We start from the raw sequence: 26348 nt of genomic DNA on the forward strand, positions 1-26348 counted from the left end.
ACCACACATCTTATCTTGTGTTGTGTGTTGCCATGGTTGCAGAAGTACCCAGCACAGCTGTCCATGCTCCATCCCAAGCTTCTAAATATATATTTTCTGATACTTCATGGGCCTTGTTTGTATTGTTTTCTTCCCTATTGTGTACGATTTTATTTATTTAGTAATGTTGTTACCAAATGCTCTTCAGGCAACCCGAGACATGAGAGGGATGTGGACAGGAGAGGATTATGGGAAGAACAGAGCTCGGGCTCTAACACATCAATCTACTCTGACAGTGAGGCAGGTGCATACACACACGCACACACGCACACACGGTCATGTCTTCATGATTTCAGAGGACATTAAATTGACATTAAATTAATTTCCTTGAAACGGATTCTAATTTGAACCATGACTATGGTTGACTATTTGACTAACCCTAACTGTTACTCTAACCTTATCTTAACATGTGTCCTCACCTTAAGATTGTATTATTGAGATTTTGGGGACTTTTTTTGTCCCCTTCATGTGATTAAACATATTGATGTCCTCACAACATGGGTAATATCTAGAACACACACACACAGGTTACTTTAGTGGACATTACATAGATTTTCATTCATTACCTGGAGATTAGCCTACCTTAATCTGTGTCTATGTACTTCCTGCTCTACCTTAAACATAATTTAACCATCCAACTAACTGGTCAGTGGTCATAAGTCTGCACACACACACACACACACGTTCACTGATTGGCTCCACCTCCCTCGGCGGGTGTTTGTGTGAAGAAGCTCCCGCTCCGTTATTTCAAGGTTATCATCTACTGCAGGAACCACGCAGCTCGGATCTTATGGGATTTCTGATAACCGCAGTGTTTGTCTGGGCTGTGGTCGGAGGTGAGTGTTCCCCACATCCAACATCACTAAACTGCAGCGGGGGGAATGTGTGTGTATGCGTGTGTTTATTTTGGGTGCATTGACGTTCCAAATCGCTCTCAGCACACACACACACACAAACACCGGACACACATACCCGCCACTGCCTTGTATGTTATTTAGTATATTAGTAGGTTAGCAGCCTGCTGTTGAAAACGTGGGATTATAATGACAGTGTATGGAGCAGCGTTTAGATGTTAGTCAACATAACACCGAAATCCTAATACTGAACCAAAGCGTTGTTACATAATTTGTTGTGCGTCCACCTCTCTGCCTGTGTGTGCCTGCGTCTGGTCCACAACGTAAAGCCCCGCACAGGTAAGCGGAACGCTCACGTGTGCGCGTGCTGCATGGTGCTGTGAACAGCACGTTACTTAGGAGATGGGTGAGGGTCCCTGAGAGGTGCGTGTTTAAATGTGGTTTGCGTGAGACAGTGAGGGTGTTGTGTTATTGTGCAGCGGCAGCAGTTCTACATAGAGCGCAACATCTAGCTGGAGACCAAGAATAACACTCTAGATCATTATACTATACTGCATTATACCTTACTATACCAGACTAAACTTCATTATCTTACTATACTATACTAAACTGCATTATACCGTACTATACTAGACGATACTTAACCGCATTATACCTTTCTTTACTAGACTATACTAAACTGCATTATACCGTACTATACTAGACTAAACCGCATTATACCGTACTATACTAGACTATACTAAACCGCATTATACCGTACTATACTAGACGATACTATTACCATATACTACAACCCTATCCTATCCTACCCAACACAACACTGCACTATACTATATACTACATAATATACTATAGCATACTATAATGCACTATGCTATAACAATCATTATTATGGGTGCCTAGTGGTGCAGGCACCACTAGGCAGTGCATGGCATGGCGCAACACGCCATGCCATGCACTACATATTACTATTCCGTGGTGCTTATTATTCTTATATCTTCTTCCGTCTTTATTTCTGCGTGCTTCTCCTCCCACAAATTTTGACGCACATTCACGAGACCTGGAAATAAACCTGCGGAATTACGTCGAATAGTGTGCTATTACTTTAATAAGAAATTCGTCCAACAGTTCGCTCAAAGATCGTGATAACGCGACCAAAAACGACGAATGGGACTCAAGGTCTCTCGCCCTAAAGAGCGAGAGTGCGAAAATGACCTGTTTTCAGGTACCCCGGGTGCACTAAAACTGCTCTCAAATCCCCAAACGAAGGTCCTCAGACATGATTTTTAGATATTTGAGGTGGTGAGATTGTTTCCTTCGCAGACATGTCACTCTCAAATCTCTGGGACCTGTGCTTATATCCGCATCGAAAAATCGAGGAATTATTTCCGGATCCTTCTCCCATTGGAGCCCCATGTTAATTCTGAAGATTTTTCTGAAAAGATTCAAACTGAAAAATAAAACGTAAATCGCTCCCACGGCTCCATTTCTCAGCTCTCACGAATACAAATATATCTGGTTGTAGTGTAAACTCTTGTGATTCTCAAAATGTTTTCATTTTCCATGTAGGACTTATAGTTTTTGAGTAACAAGTATTTGTTTGATGACGGTGCTAGAGTGTGAAAAAATGTCCCATCCATTAAAAGTAATGATAAGTCTCGGAGGAGAATTTATGAAATGAGAAGTAGGTTTCTAAACTGCTCGTACAGCCTAAATTTTTTACTCTAAACAATAATATAGATATGTACTTGTTCGTCCAAACCGTGTGATTCTCACGGTGTTTTCATTTCAGAGATTTTGAATTAGAGCATTTTGTGCGGGACCTTCTCCTGAGGTCTGATGTCTCCCTCTCTCACGCCGCACCTGGCGTAATCAGCGAGTCACACACGCAGAGGGAGGGGGGACAGAGAAGGAAGGGGAGAGTGAGATCTCTAAATAAACTACTGCACAGGTGTTAATAATTAATATAGGTGGTCCAGTCAGTAGGGCAGAGGGGTAGAGACCCAGAGATAGTGGGTTCAAGTTTCTGTGTCAGCGGGACTTGAATATAGATTTTTATTTCTTTGTCTTTCAGGAGGGAACTGTTGAATTACAATGTGATTGGCTCTACATCAGATCCTGTATTAGTGTGTATGAAATGACAGTGATAGCGTCACCTGGTTGTCGGTGTGAAAATGAAGTTTAAGCAAACACCCCCAAAATCCTGTCACATGATCAGAGCCCTGACCTGAAGAGATATATGAGTGTGTATGCAGTGTTAGTGATAGCGCCACCTACTGATCAAGTCTGTCGCTCTCTCTTTTATACCCGCCAGTTTCTCTCTCTCTCTCTGGGTCTGTCTATCTCTCTTAAAGCAGCCAGTCTGTTTCTCTCTCTCTCTCTCTCTCTCTTTCTATTTCATACAAGCCAATCTCTCTCTCTCTGTCCCGCTCTCTCTCTGGGTTTCTCTCTCTCTGGGTCTATCTCTCTGGGTCTCTCTCTCAAATTGACACAGTCTGTCTCTCCCCCCCCCCAAAAAAAGCGTCTCTTTTCGAGCCGGCAAATTCTAGGCACCCATTCGAAATTTCTCGGCAGGAGGAATTTTCTAGTATATTACAATACTGTACTATGCAACACTACATTATACTATACTTTACTACTGTAAACTATACCATACTACACTATAAAACCCTATATTATACACTGCACTGCATTGTACTATATTATAATATACTATACTCTACTATACCACACCATACTATTGTACAACCCTCTCCTACCCTACACAACACTGCACTATACTATATTATACTGCACTGCACTATACTATACTATATTGAACCATATACTACCACCGTACTATAATAAATAATTTAATTTCCACTATATACTAACAAGGGCATTTCATCCAGGGCTGCAGCCCTTGAAGCAGTGAATTAAAAAGTTTTTTAAAAACAATGTTTTCATTGTCAAATTTAATTTACGTTATAGTCAATCAACTTGAGGAAAGCAAGTGAATCGTTTTCTCTATTCACCAAATGCCCCTTTACCCTTAACACCAGATCCCCTCAAGGCTGCATGCTGAGCCCTCTGCTGTTAAGATTAAGATTAAGATGCATTTATTAGTCCCAAACACATGCACAGACATGCAAAGGCACACTCATGCAGGTAGGGAAATTTAATCTCTGCTTTTAACCCATCTGGTGCAGGACACACAGAGCAGTGAGCGACGATGTACGGCGCTCAAGGGCAGATGTTGGGGGAGTAAGGTGCCTTGCTCAGGGGCACTAGACAGGGTAGGGAGACTCTTGGATTTTTGGACAGATCAATCAAGGTTCGTCTTTTGTTGTCTCTCCGTGGAGTCGAACCAGAGACGAACCAGAGACCTTCTCTGCCCATAGTCCAAGTTTCTGCCACTAGACCACTCCTCTCCCAGCCATGTACTCGCTGTACAACCATGACTGTGTATCCACATCAGACAGCATCACATAATTAAGTTTTGTAACGACACAGTACTTTTGAGAGTGGGCTATCAGAACGACCCTCTCCGACCGGCAAGACATTTCTAGCAGACAATGCAGGTCAAGTGCTGAGAAGATCCTCAGACAGCCCAACCACCCTGGAAACACACTCCTCTTCCTGCTCCCATCAGGCCAGAGGTTCTGCTGCCTGAGAACCAACACAGAGAGGATGAGGAGGAGTTTCTTCCCACCGGTCATCTGTTTGCTCAACTCTAAGCATTCAACTGCACTACAGCAGAAGCACACTAACCTTACATGTATATAGTCTTTTTATATTTATATTTTACCTTTGTAGTATTTTCCAGTGTGTAATACTATTGTGTGCTATTTTTATATTGTTTCTTTTATTTTATTATTTTAAAACTGGATGCAGGCAAAATAACACATTCCACTGCACATTGTACTATGTATAGTTGCGGACACAGAACACGGGGTTAAGATTAAATCTTTCAGCTTCTACTTCTACTTCCTGTCACTAAATGGACCTAATGCACTCTGTACTTTGGTGAAATCTCAGCAAATCAAGCAGAATTATTTTCAATATAAAAACTGTGTTATGTGTAGTAAGCAACACCAATGTGTTTAAATGATGCACAGAAACAGATGAAATGAATGGCTGGTAGATGGTAGAGTTAAAACAGTGCATTCAGTTAAGTTCAGGTGTGCACCCATTTTATAATTGACATGCTTGTCATGGTATGGTATTTGATGTATTTATGCCTCCATTTAAGTTTGATTTACTTCGTTATTTTGATTGCTCTCTGAAAAACTTTTATAGATTGAAAATGTTACAGCATGACATTTAGATTCATGAGTAAATGAAGGTGCGGTAAATGAACAGCATCATATCTTGTGCCTCCGACAGTCCTTGTGCCCAACAAAAGAAAAGGTCTCGGGCTTCAGGCTGAATAAAGATTTTGATCTACACTGACATTTAGCTGCTTGTCAGATCTGCTGTATCTCCGTGAGATAGGGTGCTGAGGGCACTGCTTAGTGTCCCTTTAATGGTCAACTGGCAGACAGGGATTGGTGACTGATTTAGCCCAGGTTGGAACCTACCTGTGAGAGAAAGCCTTTGGGGTGATCGTCATCCTGGAGAGAGAGAGAGTGAGAGAGCGAAGAGGGTTAAGCTTCTTTGCTGTGTCGCTTTACCAAGATAACTGTGCTTAGCCTTAATAAGAGAACAGCTCCACCCACGCCCATGCAGGATAAGCGACTGCTAAGTAGCGTGGTGCTTTTGGGGTAAAGATTGGTGCTGCCTTTGCTTGTGTTGAAACGCTATAGTTTTTTATTCGTATTCAGACACACATTTCTTACGACTGTCTACCCTCTTGTTTTGTGCCTCAGTGGGAAGCCGGCCAGCTACCGTCCCCCTTAATGATGCAAAGGTCAGAAACAACTATTTTTAATTCCCCCTATCATTCAGCACATTGTACTTATATACACTTTAATGACTTGGCCTCTAATTATGTGTGTTTTGTGTCTTGTTCCTCCAGGTTGAGTGTATTATTCAGGAAACTCTGAATGAGGACGGGTCACAACATGCGTGTGGCCCAGAGCTCACAGGTGACGTCTTTAATTATCAACAGAAAAGTATGGGTTAACAATTTTGACAATTGAGCAGCGGTGGAGAGCGTTGTCCACTAACCATACAATTGGTGGTTCGATCCCCAGCTCCTCCTGTCACCAATGGTGTGAGAGAAAAAGGGCTGTGTCTCGAAGCACCGTATGAATGAGTGTGTGAATGGATGATAGTGACTTGTACTTTAAAGCGCTTTGAGTTGTCACTAAGACTGGGCAAGTGCTTTAAAAATATAGTCAATTTTTCTAATTACCATTAATGGATACATTTCTTACATTTGCAAAAATCATTATCATCATAAAACTAGAAGATGTGCTGCTTTTCCTGTGTTTTATATATTTATTAACAAAAAACAATGCCTTTTTGACTGTGGGTATAGATAAGTGGGAAATAGTGACAGTTTACCGCAGTATTTTCTTTTTTACAGTCCAACAGTTATTTGATTAAGTTTTAGTGAAATAACACAAGGAACTGCTGCAATTCTACTATAATCAGATACTTTTGTCTTTTTCCTTATCTTTTAAATTCCTTGTGTTAGTGTTTCAACAATTTTTTTTTAATGCAAAATAATTTAGCATTTTCCAAAGCTAACATTAAATGTCTGGTGTGTTTATGTGTCTGAGTGTTAATGTGCTGTTATCCTCTGCAGAGGAACTTGACGAGGTGCAAAGACATCAGAGTCTTCTCAGGGAGCTTCAGAAGTTGGCTGATGATGGTACAAACACATCACACACACAAACACACACACTATCTCTCTCTGATTTGTTATTTCCTTTTTTTGGGGAGAGGTATAGAAGTATTGTCCAATGCAAGCTTGTATTTTAACACCACAGCAAACACAGCACTGACTATTGCAATCTGAATGTTGCAGAGAGAGAGAGGGAACATGAGGAGGAGAGGGAGAACGAGCGTTATGAGTACAACTTGGCCGACGATGAGATCAACTTTGAGCAGAGGGACCAGGAGGAGGACAAGAAGGAGGAGAGAGACCTGACCAACCTTGTGAAAAAGAACGGCGAAAAGAATAATTACAAGACCGATGGAGATGACACCAAAGAGAAGATGATGGAGAGGCCACGCATTGATGACACAGGGAGGAATGATGAAGAGGAGAGAGCCAAGGAGCTTGAAGAGCTGCTGGCTGAGGAGATCAACAAGAAAGTGAAGGAGGAGAGTAATGATGAAGAGCTCAAAGAACTGCTGAAAGAGTTGAAAAAGAAGCGATATGAGTCTGTGAAGGAGAGGGAGATACAGAAAGGTTCTGAAACAGCCCAGAAGGAGGAGATGGAGGATAAGAAGGAAGAGGAGGAAAAAGAAAGTAAAGGAGAAACGGTGGAGGACTTGGAGAAGCAGAGAGTTGAGGAGAGGAAGAAAAACGAGGTGGAGCTGATGGTGGAGAAGGAGAAGGTGGAGAAGGAGCTCAAAGAGCTTCTCAAAGAGCAGGACAGCAAGGGCAAGCCACAGCAGGAGAGGGAGATGAAGGAGAAGCAGGAGGAGCTGGACGAACTTATGAGGAAGATGAAGAGGGTGAATGAGGAAGAGGAGCAGGAGGAGCAGGTTGGGACAAAAGAGGAAGGGGTGGGTGACATGAAGGCGGAGGAGAAGAGCGAAAAGGAGGACGGAGAAGGAGAAAAGGAGTCTGATGAGAAAGCAGAGAATGAAGTCAAGAAGATAGAGGAGGTGGCAACAGAGGTGAAGGAGCCCCAGCAAAAGAGAGTGATGGAGAAAGCCAGTGACGAGGCCACACGGCAGTTTGAGAGGGAAAGATACAAAGGTGAAGAGGAAGAGGAGGAAAATGGGGAGGATGAGGAAGATGAGGATGAGTATGTCAGAGAGGACGAGGAGGGGCAAGAGGAGGACGACGATGAAGAGGGTGAAGTCGAAGAAGATGAAGGGGTGAGTGCAAAACATATTGAAATGTTTGCATGGGTTTGGTCACATTGAATATTACAGCCCAAAGAGTGATTAAATACTTACTGGGCATATAGCCTTGGGGAACTCCACACATCTTGTTGTCAATTCACATGTATATTTACCAGTTGTTCCTGTCTTGAAGATATCTCCTGAACCACTTTAGCAAAACTGAAATCGTACCTGAGTCAATTTCTAAACAAAATCATCCAGAACCTTTATAACAACTGTTTCAGTACTGTGGTGGAGTTTGTATAATATAGTTTATCACCACAGTAAAAACTACAAAAACACTAGATAGCATTCAATGGAGCATTAACCTCCACCAAGGTCCCAGAAGTCTGCATATTAAAGCACATTTAAATTCACAGATCCTGATTTTTTGAAATAATTGAAAATGTTGAAAAATGCTATTGTCAGGTGAAAAAAAACTATAGATCTGCCCCCTGATCCAGATCCATACCAATCATTCCACCAAGTTCCATGGTAATCTGTCCTGCAGGTTTTGCATAATCTTTCCTAAAGTATTTTATTGTAAGTATTGTATTTTATATCTGTGTCCCTCTTAACTTTTCTTAGTACCCAGTAAGTATTTCCTTTGTACCCATACTCTATATTAACAGTGTATTTATTGGTTATTCTTGCTTCAGGAGCTGCTGGAGATTGAAGCAGAGTTGCGCAAAGTGGCTGCAGAACTGAGAGAGCTTCGCAGAGGCTAAGTCACATGTTCTCTCCCTCACTCATACACATACACACACAAATACACACACACACACTGGACTGACGAAAACCCTTTGTTGTACTCACAATCACACATTCACCTCACACATTTCTCCCCTTGAACAGCCTTTAAGTCCCTTCAGCACTCAGAGAAATATCTTCAGTTGTCAATCTGTAAGTGGACAGTGGTGGAAAGTGTACACACTGTTGTTTCATGCCTGCTTTTAAATGACCTGGAAAAGGCCGTCTCTGTTCGTTTGAATGTTTCTGAGTGTTGAGGAGAAGGAGATGCCTCTTCTGGATGATCTGAAAGCTTGTTGTGTCCGTCACCCGTGTCCCTGGCTCTGTACCTGTAAATGCTGTTTGTGAAGTAGACAGGTGATGTCGCTTCAGTTGTAAATCGCAGTGGACACAAAGCATTCAGCACTTTGATTCAAATGTTCATTTTGACAGCAGGTTGCCGACCATGCACACGCCATCATCTTTGAAATGTGAGTCACAACAACCGTCAGCCAGAGCTACTCTCGTCTGAAGGTGTCATCCTCAGTGGTGTGTTCTTGTGGGATAAGCAGATTCCCTACTACAAATACTATGTGCATTTCAATATATATTTTGTGCAATAATCAATGTGATAGCTGTTCCTGCTGTTCTGACTGTTAATGATATGTATTATTGGTATTTTTACACTGGAGTAAGTCATTAGTTCCTCTTGATTTCTTTGGTGACAAAGTAGAAATGGAGGATTGTGTTTTATTTGGCTCATGCACTGTTAAAACCAGACTGTTTGTGATGAACCAGGGTGACACGAATAAACCACAGAGGAGAGTGATTGTAAAATCTGCACGTCGACACATATGTCAGATTTTGTACTGCGTGTGGGTTAGTGTGTGTTGACGGGACGTGATGTACTTAGAGCTTACAAGGTCTAAAAGTGTCACCTCAGGTTCTCAGTCAGCTTTGCACTCTTATCTTAACAAGCCAAGGAGAAGCCAAGGAAGAGAGGGAAACACTAAAGCCATTTTTTCGTCTTTTGGTAACAGCAACACCGACAATAACGCTCAGTTGTGTTACTTCACTGGCATGTCAATAGTGTAAATAGTAGATATTATGGTTTTTAAGCCAAGGTTATAAGTAAACTGAAGGAATGGCGCCCCCAAGAGGACACTAGGTATAAATGCAAATGTCGCAGGATGAACAGGGTTACCACTGGAGGCCCACTTGACTGCAACAACGCAATGTAGACTACAGCACATGTGAATGCAATAATTATTCAAGTAATTCATGTATTTTATTATGTACTCAAAGTGCATCATGCAGTACTCATCTAGCAGATATACTCTCTCTCTTTTTTCTACACAACCAAGATTTAAAAACATTTATGTATTTAAATGCTGGCAAAGTTGCCGGCCAACTTGTGTAAACACATAGTAATAAGGAACAATAATCATTCAGCACTGTTGAGCTCACTGCTGTCTAATCCAAAGAGGAGAGGAGATGTTTGTTCACATGGGAATAAATGAAAAAAATGAATGTACTGTAGTTTTCTTTTTATAGAGAAATGCTAAATGTATTTCCACAAAAATGTATCTCACAAACAAGCAGGAGAGATATAGAAAATGTCTGTGGGTGGGGTCTGATATATACTGGGCATAGAGGAGATTTCTTGAGACAGGAAAAAATGTATTATAACAAAAACACCATTTGTAATATTACTGGCCAATCAGAGTGCTGTATTTTGTGCCTGCTGTATCTACTTCTATGCTTACTGTCTATCAATAAACAGAAAGTGGTATAAACCAGTATGTGTCAGTGTCAGTGTCAGTTTGTTGATCGACTTGAATCTCTGGAATCATTACTGTTGTTTACAGGGGATACAGCTCTGTTACACATTGTAAATAAATAATGTAGCAAAGTCTTGGAAACAGCTGATTTGGTTCAAAGCAAATCATCAGTCACATCTGCTCCCAAGGCGACTTAAGTGCCGGCAGACGGACCACCTGCAGTGTTTGTTGTCTGAGGAGAGCTGGTGGCCCGGGGGCAGGCGGAGGTCTGTTCGTCTAACACTGTCTTGATGTGGCTGAGCAGGGCGGAGAAAAACTGTGGCACTCCCTCATACCCTGGTGGACAGAAGAGGGATGTCAGAATATCAGCGTGTCCGTGTGTGACTGTGTCTGTGAAGCTGCAGTATACCTGGGAAGATGTTGATGTCGATGACAGTCAGGGTGTGTGTGTGTATGTTGATGATGATGTCCACGCCGAACAGGGCCATGCCCAGCTGAGCCTGGAGCTCTCTGACCAGCGCAGCCACGGCCTGGGAGCTGAGAGGTGGCAGGCATGGCATCTGCTCGTCCAGCTTGGAGAAACAAAAATACATTTCAAGCTGCATTTCAGCCTACGTATAAGATAACATTACTATCATTTAAAAACATGTCAAGTCTGTTAAACATGCTTATGTATTGTTGTATATGGTCGAGGGACTATACTCCAGCATTCTACTTCTAAAAGTACAAAACAAATAGACAAAATTGTACTCAAGTAAAAGTAAAAGAAACACAGTAACTTTTCTAATTCAGTAAAAGGATGCACTTCCCTTTAAAAAAACATGAGTATTTGTACACGCAGAGTGCAACCTATTCCCTAATGCTACTACCATATCAATAATTGTTTATTTTCAGGAAAATTCCGTCTCTGTCATACTATCACTTAAAAAAATGTGAACATGCCAGGTACTGCATTGTAAAGATGTTGTGGAATTAAACGTATAGGTATCTGCTGATATATATAGTGGACCTGAAAAAAAATTGACTTAAGTAAAGTACATATACATGAAAAATGTGCTTCAACCCAGCAATAAAGTTAATGTACTCTGTTTCAATTCACCACTGCCATCTGGTGCCAGTGTTACTGTAGACTGTACCTAAAACAGTTAAGGCGATGTGAGTATATCAGGGTGAGAAGAATACATTATTTTTAACTGAAAATTACATTTGGACACATGAAGAAGAACAGTCTGCTATAAGTCCAGTGTGAGTGGGTGGGAAGGGTCAAGGGTTAATTGTGGTTCATAGAGTCCGTTCTGGCTCAGTTTAAGCTCTTTGTTAATATCATACATCGTGTAGGACATCCTACTGCTATTTTCTACCTATAACAATTTTTGTATACACTGTATGTGTGAATTACTGTTGTATGTTAACGAAAAAAAAAATAAAAAGATGTGGTTTGTCAGTTCTGATTTCTATTACTCACCGCGGTGAGATCAGAGCTGGACTCTGGCTTGGACACCTGGTGGCTGTTGAAGAAGATGGTTTTCCTGTCTGGAAGCAGAGAGAAACCAGAGCAGTTGATGCAGACATTGGTCAACAAAGAAAACCCAGTAGAGGATAGGGCCAGACAGCAGGACATGGCAGGACAGGACAAGGAAGAGAAGGGGAAGGAGGGGCAAAGGAAAGAAGATGAGGACAAAGCAAGAAAAAGAGAAGAAAAGTACAGACCAGAGAGTAAAGGAAATTGAATGAAAAACGCTTCTGTGAGTGTTAGTGAGGTGCACACTGACCACAGGGACCTGAGGTGAAGTTCTTGAGGGAGGGTCTCTCTACGCAGAAGTGTTTGTCTCCCACCACGAATACCTTGTGCAGAACCGCTCCGTGGTTGACGAAGCTCTGGAGCACACAGGGAGGATGGATATCAGCCAGACTGCCAGCACTGAAGATCAGAGACATCTGCATAGATAGAGAGGGTGGAAAGATGTTGAGAGGAAATAAACTAAAAAGTTATAAAATAAAAAAATGTATAAAAACCCTTACATCATGGGATGGTGAGCCATGTGCCACTCTGGTTTTGCAGACTGGAGTTAACAGAGAAAGAGAGGCAGTTATTCAGGGATCTGTTCAGCAGAGTGAGCAACATGACAACATTTAACACATTTTATCATTAAAACGCTTCTGACCACAAATCTAGTCCCTTAAATAGGACTACTGTTGTTTTTAAATGCAGCAGATTCACTTTAAGGCTTAATTGATAGACAATAAGGAGCCATGACCTCAGTAGTTATGTATGCAGTGGATGAATCTGTGTAACACAAATTATATCGATATTATTAGCAATTACAGAGTTATTTATAGGAACAAAATAAAGTAGGTATTAGGACAGTAAAAGGCCACAGGCGGAGAGTGAACTGACTGAGGGGAAAGCTGAGGCCCTGAGACATCACAGTCTGCTTGATGGTCGACAGGTCAGCGGCACTGGGGACCTCTAGGTAAGGGGGGCTGCAGATATGCCAGTCTATAAAGAAATACATAGGAAAGGCAGGAGTTAACATCGGTACACAACAGTGAAGGACAGTAATTAGAACGTGAGGGTACGGTTGACCTCGGAGGGAGTTGTGCAGCTGGCTCATGATCCTGTAAGACACAAATCTGTCCAGGAGCTTGGTCATCGCAGGCAGGGGGTCCAGGAGGACAGTATCAGGATGAGTGGACACATAGCTCTGTCATGAATAAGAAAACATAACCACTGTCAGCATGAAAATTTGAATCAGTGAACTGCTGATCATCAGCTAAAACTATCCATTTCTTTATCTATCTATCTATGAACACATTTGTTGGCTGATAAGAATAGGCCTATATGACATTTATGTTTGCTGACATGTTTTGATATGTAAGCACTGAGTGAAAAATGCAGAAATGTATAACTTATAATGTTTAATTCTATATAATTTACAAGTTCTATTTACAGGCGTGTTTTTTCTTTTTCTTTATTTATACTTGTTTTTAATTTGGTTTATGGTTAAATTGTCACATTACAAGGGTCAATGTAATTTATTTGTCATAAGGGTTTAATAAAGACGTCTTAGGAATCATTTAAAAATTTTAAAAAGCATAGACCCTAATAAATGTTGTATATAGTGGGTCTCCCTATATACCACTGTTATTGTTATCAGTCCCCAAAAATCCACATTGACTCTGATTATTTCTTGACTTACATTGCATAAATTGTATCTAATCTGTAATCCAGCCTGGACTCTGTCAGCAGCAGCAATAACAATCCTCCCTGAACAGCTCCGGCAGAAGTTACTTCTCCAGCCTTACCTGGAAGTTGGCGAGCAGCTGCTGTGATCGGCTGTCGTGCTCAGCCTCCACGATGACATCAGACAGCTTATGAACGATGACATTGAAGGGTCCCTGGGGTATCAGCGGCTGAGTGAGGTCGATCTGCCACGGATGAAACACTCATTAACACCCTATTTAATACATTTAGAACTCCATACTTAAAAGACCGGAACCTTCTTATCTCCCCTTACATATTTGTGAATATTTATAAACGATAAAGTAAATCTAAAATGCCCCTCTGAACCTAGAAGTCATTGCCGCACAACATATTTACGGTAACGTGTTTGTGCGTTTTCTGTCTGGTCACACAGACCCTCACTGATGCTGCTGACCCATGGACAAAGTTTTTATATCTGTCCTGAAAAAGTACACATCAACACCACAGTACATAGCAGCATGTATCTGTGTAGTAATGAAAATCAACAGCGTTGAATGTGCAATAGAGGCTGATTGAGGCTTTGTGTCTTCTCTGCAAAGGTAACTCTACTGAGCAGGTACAAACAGACAGCCATTGTTGAGGGTTTGCTACAAGCCAAATGTAAGAGGCGGAGGCAGGTGGCTGTGACATGGATTAGTAAAATTGTCGACGTCTGTATATGACACTTGTGTGTGTGTTTCTCTGTGGATGCTTTTTCTATCTTTTTCCACTATTTCTTCTCAAACCTATGTTTTTCCGGCTATGTGTGTGTGTTATGGCAAGTGTACAAATACCTTTTATATGCATCCAGAAACATTCTCTTAATAAACACAAACACACCCACCTACACACACACACACACACACACACACACACACACACACGCGCACACACACACACGCACACAAACACGTATTCAAATGATTTCATATATGACTCACAAACTTACATATTTATTGATACTCGTTTGCAGTTTTTAATTTAAATTGTTTTTATCCTTGTTGCGTTTGAGATTCTATTGTTTTATTGTTTATTTCAATGTATTTAGTTGCTGCTTCAGCTGAGTTTTTAGATTCTGGTGTTCTATCCCATTGCTCCGTACTTAGCTTTGTTCCTTCTCATGTACCTCATGTTTAAGAATGATGATAACCCTTCTTGAATCTTGAAAAGCACTCACCTCCACCACTTCCACTCCATGGACCCTGCAGGGGAAAATATATATATATTTTATACTTATTTAAATTGAAATGGTGATGTTCACACAGGGTTGACAACATAAACAAGGCTTCTCATGCAATAATAAATCCTTGTATTATTTATGCATTTCACTGCTAACATAAAGAATGTATAAACTAGATCTTGACTGTCTTTACAAAAGTTACTCTCAAACATTCCCAAACTAAGAAAATGTGTATATTTGTCATTCTTTCTCTGGCATTTTTACAGTGTGACATACATTTATGTTTAAGTTCTATATACAGGCATATATTTTTGCTTGTAATCTATTAATAATAATGTTTATGGTTAAAATGAACAATATATCATTAGCAACATCTATTTCTATATCTATCAATCTACAGATTTGTATATCTAGACATCAAATTAGCCAATATCAACATTTATGTTTGCTGATATGTGTTGCTGTTTTAACTGTATTTACTGTATTTATTTATAATAAGGTTAATGGCTAAATTGTAACATAGCATGGCTGAATGTAATTTATGTGTTATTGATTGATTGATAAGGGTTTGATAATGGCATTTAAGGAATCAGTGTCATTAAAAAAAACATGTATATCAGCCAATTGGTATCAGAGAGACTCCATATTTGACATACACACACACACACACACACACACACACACGCACACACACACACACACACACAGACAGACACATCGCGGTACACACTGACACACACACACACACAAACACACACACACACACACACAAAAAAAAAAAATAAGCCAAAAAGAAAATAAATCGACTTACCAACAGAAATCTCTAAATGCATTCAGGTTAATCCTCCTTCGTTTCTTGTCACTGAGACAGAAGCCCACCCTGCGGCCTGACATGAGGCTGAGAGAGTGAGTGAGGGGCCAATTGATAGCAGACACACAGACCCTCCCTCCCTCCTCCTCAGTCTGAGCTCACACCCCCCTCAGTCCAGTCCCAGTGGGTTTGATATGAAGATAGAAGAAGAAGAAGTAGACCTGCTTCAGGTGTGTGACAGTATTCGTCGTGGAAAGAGAGAGGGCCAGTTTAACTGGTAGAGTCACTTGACTTCCTTATTGCTGTTATTTCAACAGGAGAGGGAGACACACACACACAGACACACACACGTTTGTACTTCTATCTTAGTGAGGACACTCGTTGACAATTTCCCTATCCCCTTACCCTAACCTTAACCATCTGAAGTAAATGCCTCACCCTGACCTAAACCTAATTCTAAACCTAAATCCAAAGTCTTAACCCTGCCCATTGAAAAAGTGAGGACAGGTCAAAATGTCCTTACTTTCCAAAAATGTCCTCACTCTGTGCGGTCTATGCCTAAAATGGTCCTCACAAAGGGACAGGAACAGACATACACACACACACACACGCGCGCGCGCGCACACTGGGAACAACAAGTGAAAGAGAAAGTAAGAGAATTTGTGAGGAAACGGCTCCATTACTCTGCTGATAGTTCAGCTGCTGCTAACACACACTCCTTCCTCTCCTCTAACTCTAGGTGAAGAAGAAGAGAGGATCATCGATCACTGATCTGGATGTAAAGACACTTGAGGAGCTGCTGTTAAGTTCACCCGAGGTCACGGTTGGTAACAATGTCGCGCGGTTCAAACGCAGGCTTCGACCGACACATCACCATCTTCTCACCGGAGGGCCGCCTCTACCAAGTGGGTAAGAACCACGAGTCCGTCCTTCCAGTCGGAGCAGGTTTACTGCACACCACTGCTGCTGTAACACAACTTTACATTGTTACTGCTCATTCACACAGATCCACACACTCATCATGATGTGGCTGGACGATCAGATGTTAAAATAAAAATCTGTCCTCACAGGCAAACCTTAAATTTCACTCGTTTTGACTCGTTAAGTGCCACATCCTTTATTATGTTACACACCCTCTGTCAGTTTACATACACATCTTAGCTCATGAACATTTCCTTCATAGTAATAGTTTTTTGTTTTTGTATTCCTCTTTTAATTAACCAGGAAGGTCACTTTGAGATCCAATATCTCTTAAAACCACAGAGTGCTGGTCAATTAAAACACTAGAGTAATTATTGAAGGACTTTTAAATTAAATATATCCAGATGAAACCTGCCATGACAGGGGGAGGATTCTAAGTTCAGTGGGTCTTGCAGTTTATTCCAATTGGTGAATGAAAGTCAGAGTTAGATTGACTGAGCTCTGTTCTGGCAGAGAAAGAAAGAGAGAATGATTTATAAACCATGACATGAAGTTTATTCTCTTCTCTTCTGTCTCATTGTAACATTTGCTTTTCCTGCAGAATATGCCTTCAAAGCCATCTCCCACAGTGGCCTGACATCAGTGGGGATCCGTGGGACAGACACTGTGGTGCTGATTACACAGAAGAAAATACCTGTAAGGCAATACACACACACACACACAAACACACACACACACACACACACGCACACACACACACACACACACAAACACACACACACACATATACACGTACAAACACACACACATTCATCCATTTGAATGCTGATGATAACAGTTGAAGCGAAACAGTGAAGCCTGACAGAGTCATGACTCTAGCGTTGTGATGACTTGACAAACAAATATATGAACAAGACACTGCTGTAATGCTGCAAAGAGTCACTTCACCATGTTAGACACAGAATGGAGATTTGGCCCACAATCCCACATCCAGCCCTCTAACTGCGTGGACTGATGGAACCTGGGTGGTCCGCTGTTTGCCAGATCAGGGCTACAAGGGAGCCGTAGCAGCACCGCTGCTATGTGCCAGAGGTGGCCCAAACTCGTTTTGTGCTATATGGACCATTAGCACCATTTAACACATGGGCCACTTTAGGTTGACATCCAGATTACAACTTTCCTACAGCTCTGCATCTTTGCCAAAAGGCCGGTGGCTCGAACCCTGGCTCCTCCGGTTTGCATCCCGAAGTGCCCTTGGGCAAGATACTCAACCCCAAGTTCCCCCTTGACGGCCGGCCCAACTGTGTGTATATAGTCGCGCTCTGTGAACCTGTGTGTGAATGGTCAATGTTGGTGCAGTGGTTGATAAGACTTGAATTTACAATTTACTATTTCATTTTTGCGAACTTTAATTTAGGATAAAATAAAACATTTTAGTCTTCCCTTCTCAATGTCACTGTCTGTTCTCACTAATCATGGACGTCAGTGAGCCTGTGTTTTGACCCTGACTATTTCATTTTGTTTTTTTAGTGATTTATTCATTGTAACGCAAAGATGAAGCAAGATGTTGACAAATAATAATATTAGATAGTCAGTGCAACTTCATTTTACGAGGTGAATGTGACTCTGTGACGTTTCTCCTTCAGGACAAGCTGCTGGACTCGTCCACCGTGACCAACATGTTCAAGTTAACCCCTCGCATCGGCTGTGTGATGACTGGAAACGGTGGTGTGTATTCAGCACTGACACCACACATCCCTGCACATGTCCCTGTCAAACTTTGATAGAACGTTCATGAACCAATGTGACAGGGGTTGAGATGACTGGAGATCTTCCACAGAGTCCGGCTGGTGGATTATTGTGTTTATGAGGCTGTAGAAATCTGTTGTTTGTCTTGGGGATTTTCTCATTCACTATCTATAATTACCCTGAAATCTTGAAGATAATATAAATTCGATTTTTGTGTACTGATCCCGCCTCCTGTGTCCTGTGCAGGGGACAGTCGTTCTCAGGTTCACCGGGGACGGGTGGAGGCAGGAGAGTGGAAATATAAGTTTGGTTATGACATCCCCACAGACGTGTTGTGTCGAAGGTTGGCTGAAATCTCCCAGGTCTACACACAAAATGCTGAGATGAGACCTCTGGGCTGCTGTGAGTGTTAAACTGCTCATTCTGTACATCAGCAGAAGATTGATGATTGTTAATCGTGACGTCGACTTTGCTTTTTTCCTTTTTGTTTGATTTTCCTTGCCATTGATGATCTTACTCCAAAACCTGTATTGTTTTCTGATTGTTCAGATTCAAGTCAAAAGTATAAGAGGCCTGACCAATTGCGGATTTTGAATCTATAATTATTTATAAAAAAGCTTATAGTTAAATTTGTAAAATATGTTTAATATATATATCAGCCAATATATCTGCGTTGTTTTCTTTCCTCAAAGGACCATATGTTCCTCTCATATGTTCCTGCGTGTCTCAGGTATGCTGATGGTGGCTGTCGACCCTCAGCAGGGACCTGTCCTGTATAAGTGTGACCCTGCAGGTTACTACTCCGGCTTCAGGGCCACAGCAGTCGGGGCCAAGCAGACAGAGGCTAACACTTACCTGGAGAAGAAACTAAAGAAAAAGCCTGAACTGACCCACGACAGGACAGTGGAGGTGAAGAGAGAAGACAAGATAGAAGCATGTATTGGGTTTTCAAATAAGTTACTAATCACAATCACTTCACCTTCCCCTGTGTTTTTATAGTTGGCTATATCGTGTCTGTCCTCTGTCCTGTCTATGGACTTCAAGGCCATTGAACTGGAGATTGGTGTAGTCAGCAAAGACCAGCCTAAGTTCAGGTGAGTGGAGTAACTCATCACTTCATCGCTATAAACAGATTATGCTTGTGAATATGCTGAAACTGTCGGTCAGGGACAACATTTTGTAGGCTGGAAGATTTCTGGTTTCTGTCTGTAGCTTGACCGATGGCCACAGGTAAACAATCTGTCTGGAGAGCAACAGAGATGTGACATATGGCCTGAAAGGCATCGGCTATCAGCTTTTGAAGTTTATTTGTAGAGCACATTTCAACAACAAGTGCTTTACATCAAATTCAAAAAGCATCATGATTAATTGTTAAAGTAAAACAAAACAAAAAGTTGTATCTAAAGGAAATTTAGTTTCATAGAGAATACAAATAATTAAATAAAAAAAAATAAAAAGAATGTAACAGTACAGTGTAAGACTTGAGGAAAGGCAGTGTCAAACAGGAACGATTTCAGCATTGATTTGAAAGAACTTAGAGTTGCAGGCGACCTGCAGTTCTCTGGGAGCTGGGTTCATATATGTGGAGCATAAAAACTGAACGCTGCAACTCCATGTCTAGTTTTGACTCCGGGGACAGAAAGCAGACCTGCTCCCCTTGACCTGAGGCGTCTGGATGGATCATTACGCAGCAGATCAGAAATTCATTATGTCCCTTAACCATTCATTGAGCCAAAATGTCGTCTGGAACTTAAACACCGTCAATAAGTGTCACTGTTTGTGTTTTGTGATGAAAAAGATTTGAGTCATGAGCTAAATGAAACTCGTCAGACTGTAAACAGTGTTCGGGAAGGAAAGACTCAACAAGGGACAACTACTGCTCTGCACTTCATCGGTGTAATGTTGAGATTTCATTTCATATAGATTTTTTCCAACAATGAAGCTCTGTCAAACATAGAATCCTAACCTCAGTGAATTGACTTTTGAATAGATCTGAATGTTCATGTGATTCATGTATTCATTTATGTCGGAGGAGTTACCACTGCCATGTCTAACTTGCATTTTCATTTTTGTTTGTTCACTCATTTTCTTTTTCCCTCTGCCTCTGCCTCTCATTCCCATTTTCTCCTCCACCCCTCCTTCCTGCAGGATGCTGTCGGAGGCAGAGATAGAAGCCCACCTGGTCGCCATAGCAGAACGCGAGTAAAGTTGCCGTTAACATGCAGCCGACCACGAATCATCATATTTCATTGTAACTGTGTTTGACTTAGCAACAAAGCAGGAAGTTCAACCATGAAGAAACTGAAGCAGGTTGACTTCACAGCAACTTACCAAACATTTCCTCTGGGATTCATTTCAATGTCAAAACATGAAATTTAAATTCTGATCCGGCTCATTAAACTCTTTTAAAGATTTAGCTTTTTCTTGGATGTGAACAGACTTTTTTGTCATACAACTTAATTTACCACAGTATGTTTCTAACACCGACCGTTGTAAAGATGCAATAAAAATTATATTTCAAACCCTTTAAATATTACTGTCAAAATAAATCACAACAGAAAGGGTACTTTGAAATATTTTACTGTACTGTTAATATTTTAATTTAGGAAGATTATTGACTTTTTAGGGGAATATGTGACATATTTATAAATTCACCAAATGTGTCCAGATTAACAACAGTCCCCTGGTTGAACAGAAGGTGGCATCAGTGAGACACTACTTGAAGTCAGTTAATAGGCTTGTAGCAGCTCTGTCCCAGCTCTGAATCTACAAATTGTTGTCTACATATGTGTGTGGACACATGAATCAGGTCCAGTGGATTTCATATAAAGATAACTGAAGAATATCCTCAGAAGAGGAGAGGGACATAACGTGGATGTGTTTATTCTAGCAGAGGTAATAGTTTTTTATGCTACAATACATGTTGCACCTTGCAGTGTTTGTCCAGTTAGATGTATGTTGCGCCAAGCAGCTTCATGTGACCACTGGGGGGCACTGTTGTCACTGCCTATAACTCCCTGTGAGTATTCCATAACAGAATTCACAGTTTCTCTGTGTACTTTGCTATTTACGGAAAACTAATTTGACTCATGTAAACAGCTAAACTCCCAAGTCTCCCTGAGACAGCCAATCTTGGCATGACATCTTGTTATGTGTGCCTCTGCGTGGGTGTGCGTGTCCGTCACTGAGTTTCCACCAAGGTGTCCGACCACGGTGACCCGACACTGATCAGAGGATGCGGATGTCTGTCTATTTCAATTAATGGATGTTACGAGCAGTCTGAATGCACAAACATGAACACACACAGACACGCACACACATCTACACACATATTCTTAGTTAAACATGAACACAATGACGGAGAACAACAATGTGAGTCAACTTTTATTCAATTTAAAGCACACTGTGGGAATAAAATGCACATATATCCTATTGCTTCTTAGGATCTACACTAAATCAAAGCTGTTATACATCATACTGATATTCTACATTTAATCATTTAGGAAGCTGTTTTCATTCTTACTTACCTGCAAGGCAAACACTTTTTGCATCACTCTACTGAGGTTTGCATACACTTAATAGCTTGTCCAATCCTGGTCAGACCATATTACAACTTTACATTAGTGAGTCACTGTATCGTGCAGTCTGTTTCTGCTCATTATAAATTGTGTATTATAACCGCTCCTCTTATAAACACAACAATGGATGAAACTCTTGGCAGGTGATCACCAGCACTGTCCTTTCAAAGGCAGAGAAAATGGACTTATTGCAGCTTTATTTGACGTTCAACCTCTAATGTAGAATTTAATTAGATTTTTTTATATTGAGATTTTTTAACTTTATTTTAAATGATCTTTTTTAAAATTATATTCTCTAAGACTTATTGCATTACTGAGCTGCCCGGTCCTTCTCTCAACACGTTTCACTTTACCGCTGACCCTGTGTTAACATATGACAAATAAAACTTGTGTGAATGTGTAATTAAAACAAATGATGAATGGCAAATACAGACGTCTGATACTTAGAGGAGGTTGAATAGTGGATTGTCACCGTGTTGGCAGACACAATTAGGATTTAGGTTTAGAGACTGGTGTCAGTGACTCTCAGCAAGAGCAGCAAAAAGCCCTGCTAGTCTCCTTAAAGCTACTAGAGAAAGACGGCCCTGAGGAACATTGATACGCCTCTTAACTTAATTCTTTGTCTCTTGTCCACTTTACCTCGCTGGCCTGAGCATTTAGGTGAAGAAAGGTTGTGAGTGCAGCTTAAAGCCAGGAGAGTCAAGTATGTGCTCCCACAGAAACAACAGGATATGGTCAGATGTTAACTGGCCTTTTGCAAACAGTGGATGAGATCCAGGGAGACGTTGACGTGCAACTGGAGGTGTGCCACGGTTGCGTCTTCACCGTCCTGTGTGGTGCTGCAGACACAGGATAACCTGCAGGGGGGGAAAGCAGAGCTTCTGTTAGGACCTTCAGTCGTGCACTTTGCACAGGACCAGAGAAAACATGGAGGATAGACGCAGAGGTCAGCGGGACATCCCACTGCAGTCGTCCAGACTTGTTTACAGGGGCAGCGCAGCAATCAGTACACCATGTCACCATGTTGTCACAGGGATCAAACCGGCGGTCAGAGCGCTGTATGTGATGTTGTCCGCACTCAGACATGAAGCTGGAGAAGTGCAGCTTGTTAGTGTGGAAATTGTTTTCACCAGCTGGCTTCTGCTTTGCTTTTTCACAGCAGACATTTTGACCCGTCACAGACGGAACTGTTTCCTTCTAATGACCTTTACAGTGGCTGTGATCAGTCCAAGTGTCCCAGTGAGTCAGTCACAGGCGCCATTATACATTTAGTGATACGTCAAGATATAACCTGTGGTGAAGAAGGCCTCTGCACATGCTTTACATGTTGCTGATGCATCATCACACATATTTATTGAATTCATGAGCTGCCAAGTATCTATAGCAGAAAATAGTAATACACACCATTAACTATATAATAGCACTAACCTATTAGAACTACTTTCATCTTACACAATGCATCTTTACTAGTAATGGACAGTAGTCCCAGATAATTTAAAACCAAATTAAGTATAATTTTTCTTTATTTTGATTTAACTATTCCCAAAAATAAAAACTGTTACTTTTAGCTACACATAAATTAAACTGGGGCCGGGTAATAAATCAATATCAATAATGCGTGAAATATAATTGTCATCAATAAAAGAAAAGTCCAATATCTATATATATATTTATGTATATATATATATATACATAAATATATTTGATGCAGCCAGATACATATATATATATCACTTATCCACTGTGTAAGCACAGTGAGGAGGTATAACACATAATTGATCTCTCTCAGATTTGTAAATTTTTTGCTGTTGATCAACTGTTTGTCGTTCTCTGCTCATAAAGAAGAGTTTAAAACCACAACTGTCCCCCGGGAGCAGAATTGTGTATTCAAACATTTATTGTGATAATTATCAATAACAACTGATAATTACATTTTCCCCTTGATATAACTTTTCACCATGTTGTCCAGCCCTTATTCAAAACTGATTAATATTGAAATACTGTGAGTATCTTTTCTGTTATAGCACTAAGTTCTTAATTGGCAAACAAGTTTTCAAATTCAAATTTCTAATCTACGCTCGGTGAATCTAATCAACCACTACCACTTCCATCTCCCCATGGCTTTACCTCCCCCGCCTCACCCCTCCATTCATCCCATTTGTCGTCTCCCACCCTGTTGTCGCTCCCCAAATCATGATCTGCGTTTACCTGACCCTGACTTGTACCTGCACCTGTTCAGCACCTCCCAACCCAAACTCCTCACATGGCACAGCTACACTCCACATTCTCCTTCCTCTCCCCAATCACCCCCCCCCCTCCCGATATGAATAGTTGACCCGGTGGCTGGTGTCTCCTGGTACTGGGACTGCCTGCCTAGTTGAATGGGCCAAGTACATCGGGAAGCCAGGGCCCTTTGTGACTGTGTGTTTGTGTGTGTGTGCGTGTGTGTGTGTGTGTGTGTGCATGTGTGTGTGTGTGTGTGTGTGTGTGTGTTTGTGTGTGTATGTGTACGTGTATATGTGTGTGTGTGTGTGTGTGTGTGTGTGTACGTGTTGGGTCACGGCGTGGGGATTAGGTGTGTGTGAGTGATTGAGGGTGACAGCGGACCTAGCATTAGGGGCCCTGTGGCAGATTTTGCAGGCCTGTTTTAGACACACTAAGCTGGATTTACCAGCAGCAGTGTGTCAGCAGTGATGCAGCCAGCCTGGACCTCCTACAGAACACACATGCACTGAATCACACACACATACGTAGACCCTTGTGAACTATGACCCCACCTATCTACAGTCATGTAACCTGTCTGACTGCCGCATCATCCCCGTCTTCCGTTCATTTATATGCTTCCTGTTGTAGTAACAGGTAAAAATGTCCCTCTGCTGTAAATGTGCTGAGCCACTATAAATTCTGTGAATCAAGTCGTCCATTGTTGCAGGAACTAAGCATCAAAACAAACTTTATCGCTGAGTCACACCAGCGTCCACAGTGAAACCTTGCACAGACTTTCAGTCATTTAAATGGAATAACTGCAGTGGTTTACCAATCAGTGTTGTAAATGTCAATGCAATAGAACTTTAACATGTATTTACATTGTTTACCAAAACATATACTCCTAAAGTTGAAGGAAGCACTGTGAGTGAAAGTTCCAAAGTGGAGGAGGCTATTATTTTAAACGATATTCATTGAATTATTCAACTCTAAAGTAAAAGTCAAGTTACCAAGGCCAAGTTGTGTTACATGCAGTCAGTTGTTTCAATTAAATAGTGCAACTGTCGATTCTGTAATTTGCACAGCAAACCTGTGAAGTATCAATCTACCAATATTGATTATGGAAACCCTCTCCTCTGCCTCTCCTGTTCGATTAGACAACACAAAGACTGTCAGGGTTTGTGTCGGGTGTCATGACATATCATTTTGATTTTAAACTTCTCGAAAGGTTCAAATAAAATAATGTGCGAGTATGGGGGGCCAAATTGTATATGCAAATGCAGAGGGTATGTGAGGCCACTGTGGTCCCATGTGTCTGCACACACACACACAACGATGCTCGATTGTGTATTTCATGGTGGACTGCGAATGTTTGTGCGCAAACCTTTTGTCAATGTGTGAGTGTGTGCACACCGGTGTGTGTGTGTATGTACTCGCTCCCAGATCTCTGTTACAGCCTGTCCATTGTGAAGGAGAGTGTTGAGCAAGATCCGACCCACCGCGGGTACTAATCAGACGCATTCCTTGGGATTAAACGGCCAATTAACAATAAGGGGACCATTGTAGCCCTGTCTCGTTTTGCGTCACAGTTAAAGGGTTTTGCGCGCGTGTACCTGTTGCAGAGAGCGCATGTTTGAGTGTGCGAGCCACAGTGTGTGCGTTCACTGTGCTTTTTGTGCACAGAAAAGCACTCTGTGACTTTGTGTCATCAGGTTGCACTTGTGTGTTTGCAGGTTTCTTAATGAACATGCACGCTATAGTCATAAGACTACAATTAGGCTTGGTATGGTGTGCAACTTCAAAATAAATCATGCTGTAGCTAAAGTGAGAGGTGGTGCATTATGGGTTCTGCATGCTGCAGGTTGCAAGTCACAAGATGTGTGTGTATGTTTGACCATGCTCTTAAGGATGGGTCATTCCCAGGCACTCTATTAAGGCACCTGCCCTGACAGTGAGACAGTAATGCAAACAAAATATACATAACTCTATTCTATTCTGCACTGGTGTATGTTTTTGTGTGCTGCTGTTGTATGTCTGTTTTGTGTGTGAGTGTATGCAAACTAATGCATATAAGTGTGTTTTCAGTATCCATGTGTGTGTCTTTGTGTGGTGGGTGTGTGCATCAGTGTGGCACGTGTCAGAGTGTGGCCGAGGATAAGCGAGGCTCAGGGCCTGTTGCTCCACTTCCATGATTACTACTGCTGTCTGCTGCCATATGGGGTGGTGGGGGTGCAGGTGGTGTAGGGTGCAGGCTACTGTATCACGCTATACAG

General features: G+C 41.5%; 3 protein-coding genes across 4 annotated transcripts; 2 read left to right on the forward strand and 1 right to left on the reverse strand.

The window, feature by feature from the left end:
• The first annotated feature begins 741 nt into the window (after nt 1–741).
• On the forward strand, nt 742–10408 carry LOC133952218 (DNA ligase 1). Its single transcript, XM_062386570.1, has 6 exons — nt 742–875; nt 5741–5781; nt 5890–5959; nt 6625–6690; nt 6847–7871; nt 8537–10408. Exons 1-6 carry the CDS (start codon nt 830–832, stop codon nt 8603–8605), a joined length of 1317 nt encoding a protein of 438 aa, XP_062242554.1. The 5' UTR covers nt 742–829; the 3' UTR covers nt 8606–10408.
• LOC133952219 (inositol-tetrakisphosphate 1-kinase-like) lies at nt 10400–15865 on the reverse strand. Its single transcript, XM_062386572.1, has 10 exons — nt 15623–15865; nt 14809–14833; nt 13694–13816; nt 12975–13092; nt 12786–12887; nt 12410–12450; nt 12160–12325; nt 11853–11920; nt 10797–10959; nt 10400–10723 (listed from the first exon to the last, which is right to left on the reverse strand). The coding sequence occupies exons 1-10, from the start codon at nt 15703–15705 to the stop codon at nt 10581–10583; spliced, it is 1032 nt and encodes a 343-aa protein (XP_062242556.1). The 5' UTR covers nt 15706–15865; the 3' UTR covers nt 10400–10580.
• Nucleotides 15866–16231: 366 nt separating this feature from the next.
• Nucleotides 16232–20823, forward strand: LOC133951833 (proteasome subunit alpha type-6-like). Of its 2 annotated transcripts, XM_062386034.1 has the most exons (8): nt 16232–16272; nt 16362–16531; nt 17145–17239; nt 18190–18271; nt 18539–18694; nt 19023–19201; nt 19292–19386; nt 20441–20823. In XM_062386034.1, exons 2-8 carry the CDS (start codon nt 16456–16458, stop codon nt 20496–20498), a joined length of 741 nt encoding a protein of 246 aa, XP_062242018.1. In that variant the 5' UTR covers nt 16232–16272; nt 16362–16455; the 3' UTR covers nt 20499–20823. The 2 variants fall into 2 exon arrangements, with proteins under 2 accessions (XP_062242018.1, XP_062242017.1); XM_062386033.1 differs by lacking the exon at nt 16232–16272 and having other exon boundaries at nt 16280–16531.
• Nucleotides 20824–26348: the final 5525 nt, after the last annotated feature.

Source organism: Platichthys flesus, chromosome 4 (assembly GCF_949316205.1).
Source record: "Platichthys flesus chromosome 4, fPlaFle2.1, whole genome shotgun sequence".
NCBI lineage: Eukaryota > Metazoa > Chordata > Actinopteri > Pleuronectiformes > Pleuronectidae > Platichthys > Platichthys flesus.